The sequence below is a fragment of the Gymnoscopelus braueri genome, assembly GCF_963280865.1.
Source record: "Gymnoscopelus braueri genome assembly, contig: SCAFFOLD_103, whole genome shotgun sequence".
Taxonomy (NCBI): Eukaryota; Metazoa; Chordata; class Actinopteri; order Myctophiformes; family Myctophidae; genus Gymnoscopelus; species Gymnoscopelus braueri.
The window spans coordinates 4,206-14,945 of NW_027660364.1; the positions used below are offsets into that span (position 1 = coordinate 4,206).

General features: G+C 39.4%; 1 protein-coding gene across 1 annotated transcript; it reads right to left on the reverse strand.

Moving 5' to 3' along the window:
• Positions 1-1,478: 1,478 nt before the first annotated feature.
• LOC308081622 (HMG domain-containing protein 3-like) lies at positions 1,479-9,814 on the reverse strand (the record flags this gene model as incomplete). The annotated part of the gene is made up of 9 exons (XM_080457981.1): positions 1,479-1,851; positions 2,334-2,527; positions 2,720-2,824; positions 2,915-3,119; positions 3,371-3,510; positions 3,601-3,819; positions 6,471-6,599; positions 9,511-9,615; positions 9,721-9,814. Coding segments are annotated over 9 exons (1,564 nt in total), but the record flags the coding sequence as incomplete, so codon positions are not given.
• Positions 9,815-10,740: the final 926 nt, after the last annotated feature.

Consider the following 10,740-nt stretch of genomic DNA (forward strand, 5'->3'; position numbering starts at 1 on the left):
AGGAATGTGGATTACAGTAAAATTGTAATGACAAATTCCAAGATGAACTCTGCAGCCGCACTGAGGCGCTCCAAGCCGTCAAATATTCCCCGAATGTTGGTACCTGGATTGCCTTTCAATAAAACCATATTTGATGGGCATATGTATCACCTACCTGTTACTGATTTGAGAGAATTTACATTATTGTAATCAGTTCATTATTTCCTGTGTAAACCATGAATAAAACTGAAGTGTGTCATTTGGAGCGAATGGAATGGACTTCAAACGGCCCCGCCTCTGGTCCCGCCTCCGCTCCCCCCCGCCTCCCTGCGAGGTTTCGAGTAGCAGTTTCAGAGTTTCAACACTTATGGCATGCCTCTGCCGCCGCTGCTGCTGTGTGTGTGTGCGTGCGCGCGCGCGTGTGTGTGTGTGTGTGTGTTCAGAGATTTGAGGAGAATGTGCTGCTGTGTGTGTGACGCTAAATCACAGTTTCAAAATAAAGTTTAACCATTGATTTTTTTTTCAGTCTTTCAACAATAAAGTTGCTAGTTTCAAAAACGATTCCCATTTAAAAGGTTTCTAACATGGAAAACAAAATAATACCCAAGGAGAACAGTGCCAAAATGCATATTCTGAAAGTGTGTTTGTGACCAATTTGAAACTCTGAAAAGGTGTTGACGAAACACTGTAAAATGTGTTTGCAAGGATTTGAGAAACACTTTCAGCCTATCAACACTTTTTTCAAAGATTCAAAACCAGTTCTCAGTCTTGAAATTATTTTCAAGCCTTTTGAACCCTTTATTTTAAGTCAGGAGTTTACAAGGTTTCACACATGTAAAACAAAATAATACCCAGGGAGAACAGTGCCAAAATGCATATTCTGAAAGTGTGTTTGTGACAAATTTGAAACTCTGAAAATGTGTTGGCGAAACACTGTAAAATATTTGTTCAGAGTTTTGAATTTTTTTTTCGGCCTATCAACACTTTTTTCAGAGATTCAACACTTTTTTCAGAGATTCAACACTTTTTTCAGAGATTCGAAACGAGTTTTCAGTCTTGCAAAAAAGGTTTTCAAGGTTCTGAAACCTTTATTTGAAGTTAGGAGTATTGGCAGTGATCCGATTCCATACCGGTGAGGTCTGTTGAGCTAATGATAGAAAACAGATATCAAATACATCCTGAATTGCATGGTGATACATTTTAAAACTACTGTTAAACATGTTACCTGCTACCACCCTCCCAAGTGTGTCCAGCGTAATGCTGACATTGAGCCCTTTTTTTTCCAGCTTCGCAATGGTTTCTCGCTCTTTTTTCCCATTATAGTGGTGAATGATGTTTCACACCAGAAATATGTGAGCCGAAGGTGCCATATTGTTCATGAAGTAATTGTTCTTCCGTATCTCTGAGAAGAACTGTTCTGCCACTTGGCTGTTGAGCTGACCTGCTAGCTCTGGAACAAGCTCAATCCTCCTAAGAATGTCTTTTACTATTACTATTACTTTCATGTAGCTTGTCGCATAACACATAATGTTTAGAGGACTTAGTGATTGGATGGCTGTCATCTTCATCATGGTCAGCGTTTGGCTCCAAAAGCCATGGAAGGTGGATCTTCAGCTTCTTGTCCTTAGCGGCCTTGATGTTTTCATCTGTTGGAGGAGCAAGACGGCCTTCATGCGGCTGGAATGGAAGATGTTCTGAAGCTGCCTCTCTCACATTGGTGTGGTTTGCAAGACCTCTTGCGAAGTCATATACTGATACATTGGGCAGATGTTTCCACGAGAGCAGCAGATCAGCGAAGTCTCTAGGGCCCTCTGCTCTAATGTTGAACTTTATACTGTACACCGCAGGGACACATGATGGCAGCCAAACCACCTTGAAGGATAGAAAAGATTTAAACAATTAGGAGTATGAAGTATGAATTAAACAATATCAGCAATGACCAGTGATACCGTAAAAATAACACGCCCCAAAAAATGCAAAGCTTTCACCTGATGCTCCCCAGATCTTCTCAAACACTCTGTCATAGGCCTGTCTGTTTTGCATTTCAGTCCTGAGGCGCAAAATGAGATCCATCTTTGAAGTTTTTGAGTTCGAGTCAACACCACATTCATTGCAGAGCTTACGCACTGCATCCACCTGTGTAGGTTAAACGAATAAATAGACATTACCCCCCAATTTAAAATGTAAGCTTATTGCTGTGACTTCAATGTATTTAGCTGCCTGAAAAGCCACTTTGCTCCCATACTTCCAAAATGCTGTCCTGCTCTTTAGAGGGCTATAGCAGAAGAATAGCTACATGCAAGTCCTTTGTGTAAAGGAAGAAAAAAGAAAGGGGTACGCAAAGTCAGTCATACCTTCAAAGTCATCAATTCATTGATGAGTCGGTCTTCGGTGACACCGATGTCATCTGCCTCTGATGTGTGTCTTGGACCTTGTGCTTTCCGAAATTCAGTATTTAGCACTGTGTTGGATCTTCTAGTGCCTCGCCCTATCCAAGGTGCCCAAAACTGATAACTGGGGTGGACAGTGAAAGGATTCTTCCTGTTACCTGTCAGAATGAAACGTTGAAAACAATTTGCCAAGTTAATTATTTTATTGGTGTCATTAATTTACATAGTTAAATATGTGATGTATATAAAGAACATGCTTTTGTTGCTGCATTTGTTTGTTTCCTTTCTAATTCAGAGGCTTCTAGTGAATCAGAGACATCTAAACCAACAAGATATAGAATTACACTTACTTGACGTAAGCCCTCTGCCAATCAGGTCCATGGACACGGAATCCCAGAAGTCTTCACAGTTCACCTCCCCTGTGAAGTCCTCAGGGACTGGCTCAAGATCACTGACTTAAGGATAGACAGTCACAAGACGGTGTCATTAATATCTGGGTTAGTCTCAATAAAATGTTTAAATTACACTTAGATCAAGACACTTACATGGCATGCTGAACACCCCCTTCTTGTGGAGATCCATCACCACTACAGGTGGGAAGTTTCCACAGTTCACACAACTATATTTGTATTCATGTGCCGTGAGAGCTTCAAAATGCAAATACCCATGAAGAAGCCGATCCCTGCTTGGCAAAACAGTTTTCACAGTGTCTTCAATGGCATCAAACACTCGCCCAACAGCTGTGTGAGCCTATAAAAGATAATAGGTCAAATAAAGCATTTATTGCGCAATGACACAATGTCCGCAAAAGACATAGATTTTTACCTTCATTGTGAGAAACATACATTAAATAAATATAACAAAAACTGCCTGTACTGCAAAAAAGGGTTCAATTACATATGCAATCACTGTGTGTCAATATTCAAATAAAACTTAATAGTCATGATTGAGACAGTATATTTGTACGATAAGATGAAGGACAGACAGACACACAGACACACCTGGAGTGAGTTCCGTAGGAAGATGCAAAGATTTAAGGTCAAAATGACACCGTCATCAAAGTTATGCAAGCCATCCTGATACTCCTGGTATCTGTAAAGCATCCCACAGTTGCTACATTCTTTGCAGTGGGTGTGGACACCTGAGAGGAGAGGAGTAGGGGGTCAGTCTATTTTTTGGGGGTGGGGAGATGTGAGGCTGAAAAACAAATGACCAAAACATTTTAGCTTACCTTTCAGAACAGCTGTCAAAGACACAATCTGTGCTTGTTTTGTGATGATAACTGGTGGGCCAAGAACTATGTTTCCTGGACAAGCAGAGCACACAGTTTCTAGCGGAATAAGCTTTCGTGGACATTCTTCATTTTTGACAGATAGGACATTGTCAGGTAAAACAGGTGGGTATTTTTTCGAGGAGTGAATGTATGAGACCATCCTGTGTAGTTGGTCATCTTCAGGAGGATATTTTATGCCCACAGTTTCCGATAAGGGTTCTTGTTCATTCTCTGATGTCATCTCTGTGCTCTGTACCTTCCTGAAGAGATGTCCCTGTGTCTCAAATAAATGCCATTTGGCCATGTATTTGTGGATGCATGACATTCTTGGACTTGCACATAGACAGTGCCACGTAATGAGTCTTGTGTCTTAAGTGACCATGACTCGCCCAACTCGGCTGTAATAGCTTACAGTAGGTTCATAGACGGAAATGTATCGTTTGTGTTCCGACTTCATGGTGACATCAACTGTGACTGGTACACGACACACACACACACACACACACACACACACACACACACACACACACACACACACGCACAAACACACACTGTTAAGACCCTGCATGGCTCTTTTAGAGCACCGGTTCTCAACATGGAGTACTGGGGGTCCCAGTACTGGTTTATAGTCAGGAACCAAATGGACCCTTACAGGTCTGTAACTCTGAGAGTGTAAATGAACACTGAAGATTTTCCAGTAGATTGCCGTCCCAGAGATAAAACATGGTTCCATTTGTACACTCTCAGAGTTACAGACCCAAGGGTCCATTTGGTCCCCTGGTGGGTCCAGGAGGTTGATAAACCTATAAAATAGGTGCTATACTGTAGCACCAAAAGAGGTTCTTCTATATGATTATGAGCCAAAGAACCACTTATAGTGCTTTAGCACCACTTTAGTCAGACACAAGGAGTATGAAATGTACAATAAAATACTAATAAGTCATATTATAACTTCATATATAAAAATGGCCTCAAGCAGCAGGACAAGCAAGGGATTATTTTAATGTTCATGAGTTTAGAGCAGGGGTCTTCAACCAGCGGTCCGGGACCCCTAGAGGATCCTCAGAGTTACTACAGGGGAGCCGCCAAGTCTTGTGAGATTGGAACCTTTTTTTTCACATTAACCACTTGAACCCTAGAATTCATTTTCTGAGGGGAACGTTAGCCGAAAACAGCAGATCTACAAGCTCACAACACCTCGCACTGCGAGTAGATCTGCTATTTTCAGCAAAGAGGTTTGATATGGGGGGGGGAAAGGAGCAGACCAAGTACTAAGTATTGAACGTTTAAGTGGTTAAATGTCTGAAATTAACAATAAAAACTGAATTTAAACAACACTGATTATAGTCAATGAAGCTATCTATGAAATCTATGACAAAGTTTAATCTGCAACACAATTGTAATAAATGTAGTTGGGGTCCCTGCTTCATCTCTCTCTCTCCTTGGCCTGAAAAACGTTGAAGACCCCTGGTTTAGAGGCAAAGACAGCAGTCCCTCTTTAGTTGAAGTCTAGTGCCCCCTAATGGCAATAATACTGCATTTAGGGCAGCACTGTTTCCAGAACATATTTATGTAGGCCTAAATATCACTTTAAAAAAAAAGTTTTTATTAATATAAATATTTTTTATTTTTATCTTCAAAGTGTCCCCTCACCCCAAAATAACAATAAAATAAACTAGAAAATGTGCTCCTCGGAGCACAAGTCTCCGCCAGCAGACAAAATAGCACGGGTCGTCTTGGTAGAACGGGTCGTCTTGGTAGAATGCGCGTGGTTTTTGGTGTTCTGCAGGGGCGACTGAATATGTAGTGTCTGCATCTAAAAAAAAATCTTCTTGAAGCAATGTGTCATATGGGAGTCCTCGTAATTGACTGGTTTGTTCAAATGCTTGTCTGTCTTCTTCATCTTCATTGTCTTGAACAGTTTCAGCAGTTGATTGGTGTGTTTGATCTATGTCAGTTTTCTCTAGTGCTACTTAATGTATTTGATCAAGGTGGCCAATTGTTACAGTATTAAGACTTCGGCCTTGTTGTGGGATCAATTCAACTCTATAGTCCTCTTCTGTGTTACTGTTGTAGATGAGTATGCTTTCTTAGCTTTGGCCTTCTGCGCCTTTGCTTGACCAATGTTAGGTGTTCTCAGAGGGACACACACACGCACGGACGGGTGATTTGTACTGGAAGGTACTGTTCCAATCAAGAGTGATTGATCCTGTCTTACCTCACTTCAAAAAACATAAATAAATGAATAAACTGAATGAGTCAACGTTATGATCCTTCAATGAATCACATATTAATATTCTGTGATGCACATGAATGTATTTTTCTCATGATACTGCATGTTCCATATATGGATAAAACACATCATCTTTGGTCTTCTAGATGTATTATATTAAAAATAATCAGAAACACATAAAACAGACACTGACAACGGTGTTTAAGTTTTAATATGAGTTTATTGAGAGGCTGAATATGAACATTATGGGAGCTCTTTAAAGCACTGGTTCTCACACTTGTTCAAGTCAAGGACCCCTACATTAATATGTACTTGGTTGTGGACCCCCATCTGAAAAATGTTTGTGCCAGGGACCCCCAAAAGAGAAGATTTGTGTTTAAAAACAATTAAAAAGGTTTTACAAAATGTTCAAAAATAGCAGATGTACAAGCTTGTATATCTGCTATTTTTTTCAATAGACAACATATAAAATATGGATAAATGGTTAAAATGGTTGTGACATTATATTAACACATTTTGTTGGAGACCCCCTGGAACCCCCCCTTCCCCAGTGTGTAAAGTTAATTAATTATGAAATAATGTAATCTCCACCTACCTGTAGATGGATTGTATGCGTTGCCGATGTTAGTGTGAACGTTCTTGTAGATCACAGTGGTGAGAGAACTAAATGGTCCAACTGTTCCATCATGACTCAAACCAACAGAGAAGGCCACCTTTGGTTTGTCTGTCAACACAGGAGCATTGTTATATTGTTTATAATATTATAAAAGCATAATACGATACTATTAACCCTACTGTATTATACTCTGCTCCTCTTATCCCTCAATACCAAATCTCTTCACCGAACAAAGTAGATACAAGCTCACAACGAGTCACAACACAATGCACTGTGTTTTCTGAATGTTTGAAGACACTATAGGTTCATGTGGTTGAGCCAATCAAATGTATCTAGACAAATAAATAATAATAACAATAATCATAATAATCATAATCGTAATCATAATCATAATCATAATAATCATAATAATGTTAAAATACACATGTAAACAACAGCATTGGAGACAGATAAAAACCCTACCCCAGCAAAAATGATTGATGGTTGGGAACCAAATGAACCCTTACAGGTCTGTAACTCTGAGAGTGTACACATGGAACCAAATGGACCCTTACAGGTCTGTAACTCTGAGAGTGTACAAATGGAACCAAATGGACCCTTACGGGTCTGTAACTCTGAGAGTGTACACATGGAACCAAATGAACCCTTACGGGTCTGTAACTCTGAGAGTGTACACATGGAACCAAATGGACCCTTACAGGTCTGTAACTCTGAGAGTGTACACATGGAACCAAATGAACCCTTACAGGTCTGTAACTCTGAGAGTGTACACATGGAACCAAATGAACCCTTACAGGTCTGTAACTCTGAGAGTGTACACATGGAACCAAATGGACCCTTACAGGTCTGTAACTCTGAGAGTGTACACATGGAACCAAATGGACCCTTACAGGTCTGTAACTCTGAGAGTGTACACATGGAACCAAATGAACCCTTACGGGTCTGTAACTCTGAGAGTGTACACATGGAACCAAATGAACCCTTACAGGTCTGTAACTCTGAGAGTGTACAGATGGTACCAAATGGACCCTTACAGGTCTGTGACTCTAAAGGGCCGTTCACACTGAACACTATAACTATAACCAGGGTCCCCACACATTTTTAGCAATGAATTTCCAAAACTTTTCCAAAACTTTTCCAGAATATTTAGCCCAATTTACAGGCCTATATAACAATCATTCAGCGCAATAATGTGTCTCTTACTCCTATGTAGAATGCCCAAAGATAGGCAGTGTAGCAAAAATAAAGCATAGAATATAGAATAGTACAATGTCATTCAAAATTAGGGCATAGCTCACTGGAAGACTCATTATGGCATCCGTATGACTTATTTTATTTAAATAATATATGCCATCACACAGCCCATTCGGCGAAAAACTACTTATGTTACATATTTCGTGTAATGTTATACATGTTTATGAAAATGTTTTGTATTAACAAAATCAATAGCCAAAAACAATGCATAGCCAAATATTTTTCCAGGACCCTTGATAAATTCCAGGACCTTTGATCAATTCCCAAACTTTTCCAGTACTGGATAATTTTTTTTTCAATTTCAAAATATTTCCAGGAATTTCATGACCGTGGGGACCCTGTATAACTATAACTATAACTATAACTATAACTTTAACTTTAAGTATAAAAATATAGTTTTAAAACCCTTTTAAGTCAAGTGAATGGCAGAGTTCACACCAATTAAACAAAAAATACAATACAGTTATAGTTATTGTTATAGTTATAGTGCTCAGTGTGAACGTTGCTTTAGAGGGTTCAAATGGAAGCAAATGCACCCGTATGGGTCCATTTGCTTCCATTTCTCTGCTTGTACTTGTAGTTAGTGACAAATAAAAGCTTCTTGATTCTACATGTGTCTCAGAGTTATGAGGCTGTGTTGGTCCTGAATTGAACTGTATGTCAGAGCTAGACCAGAGTCTCAATGTGATGAGTAACATTTTAAATCAATTCTTAAAGAGATAGACATACAGTGTAGTCATGCTAGGAGGAGAGAAATGTGTTCAATTATTTAGTCTCCAGTTAAAGCCAGGCTGTCTGCACACATTTCAGAAGATGGAGAGACTTTAGACTAAGATAAGATCTGGACAGAAAATATAACATTTTGGCATTCAAGTCTTTTGTATTAAAACTAAACAGTTGCTATATTACTGCAGTGTCAAATACAGAGCAGGATATTATATAATGATGTTGTCAGGTGGAAACATCATTATGTCTAAAACTGTTACTTTCCACAATTCAAATAAAAAAATACCAACAAAATAAAAGCAGATCTACAATATCAAAACATGTTGCAATGCGCCGGGTTTTGAGCTTGTAGATCTTTTTTGTTACTTTTTTTTAAGTGAAAAGTATTGAAAATGGGAAATACTCCAGTAAAATAAAAAATCCTCAAAAGTGTACTTAAGTACAGTATTTCAGTAAATGTACTTAGTTACTTTACACCACTGCCACGCAATACTTCCCCCCCTACACAAAACCTCTTTAACAAAAATAGCCGATCTGCAAGCCCTCAACACCTGGCAGCACGAGGCATTGAGAGCTTGTAGATCTGCTATTTTCTGTTGTGGTATCTGAAAATATGAAACACCGTACTTATGTTTGAAACGATACTTCACTGTTCCCCTCAGAAAAGGGATGCTAGGGTTCAAGTGGTTCATGTAAAAAGAAGTTCCTATCACACAATGATTATTTTTAATACAATCCTCCTGAATCTATAATCCTAATATGTATTAAACATACTTACTCAACAGTTCCTGAACTTGACCCTCAGCAGAAGTCAGCCTGGTTACTACGGTGGACAGCTGAGCATGGTGGGCTGAAATCACAACCTTAGCATTAAGTCTAATCCATCAGAAATACTCCTGCTGTTTCATTTAAAATGCATCAACAAATACAGTGAATTACATCTAAACAGCATCTATTCTCTGTTATTTACCAAAGTAAGTTGTTTTTCAAGTCTGTCCTCTCCTACCTGCATTCACTGAACATCTGCTGTTCAAATTACCTTCACTTCCTTCCTTCAAGTCTTGGATCTGGCCATCACTGGTACTGAGTCTGGTCTGGAGCTGTTTGACCTGGGTCTCGCTAGCAGTCTGTTTGGCAGCCATGACTGAAAAATATCACAGAGAAACACAAGTTAAACTATAAAACATTTTCAACACTTTTCAGCCTGTACCTTTACAACTTCTTCAAGGTAGCTTTAGTCCATCCTCACCTTCCACTGTGATCGTCAGCTTCTTGGATTCTTCCTCGCTGGCCGCCACCTTGGCCTCCATGTTCCTGATCTTCTCTTGCTGTACCACCACCATGTCTCTCAGCTCCTTAAGCTCAGTCCAGAGGTCAGGTTGTAAGAGGGCACCTGGTTCAACATTGTTCTTATTATGGCAAACATGATACTGTCCATACAGGAATGTGGATGTAATTTGCAAGTTTATTTATAAAATCATGAAGCAAGTAGCATGTTAGCCTAACAAGGCTTTCTCCTGGGTCCTCTGTACCTCTCTGCTCACCTCATCCTCCCAAAACATAACTCCCCCCGTACAGAGTTAACCTTCTTATACTGGAAAGAATAGGTATGTGTTTCCCCTGAATTTAACAAGAAGGAATTCACATTAAAGCAGGAGTCAAACCCTTAGATCCCCTTAACAAAAGAAATACACACCGTTGTCCTAAAAGAAGGACCACACCACCTTGCCCTGGGGGTCATCATATAGCAATAGTGGTGTAATACATACACACACACATATATATATATATATATATATATATATATATATATATATATATATATATACACACATATATATATATATATTATCGGCCTTTCTCTGTCCCAGCAACACACTCAGTGGGATACCCACTGAGTGTGTTGTTTACTGGTGCTATAGATCCCACTGAGTGTGTGTTGTTTACTGGTGCTAGATCCCACTGAGTGTGTTGCTGGGACAGAGAAAGGCCGATAATAAGGTGGATTTTCACAATCTTGGGAAGATTGTGTGGCTCATTTTAGTCGACTAAATCAACTGTACATTTAGTTGACTAAAATGTTCTGATCCTAAAACATTTCACATGACTAAAATATGACTAATTCTACACAAAAGAGTCAAGACTATGACAAATACCAAATCAACATTTGCTGTCAAAGTCCACACTGCTGCCATGCAGCCAAAACAGGTGCAACTCAGGTCACACACCCATGAGGGCATGACTCAGGACATTATTTATCATTATGTTA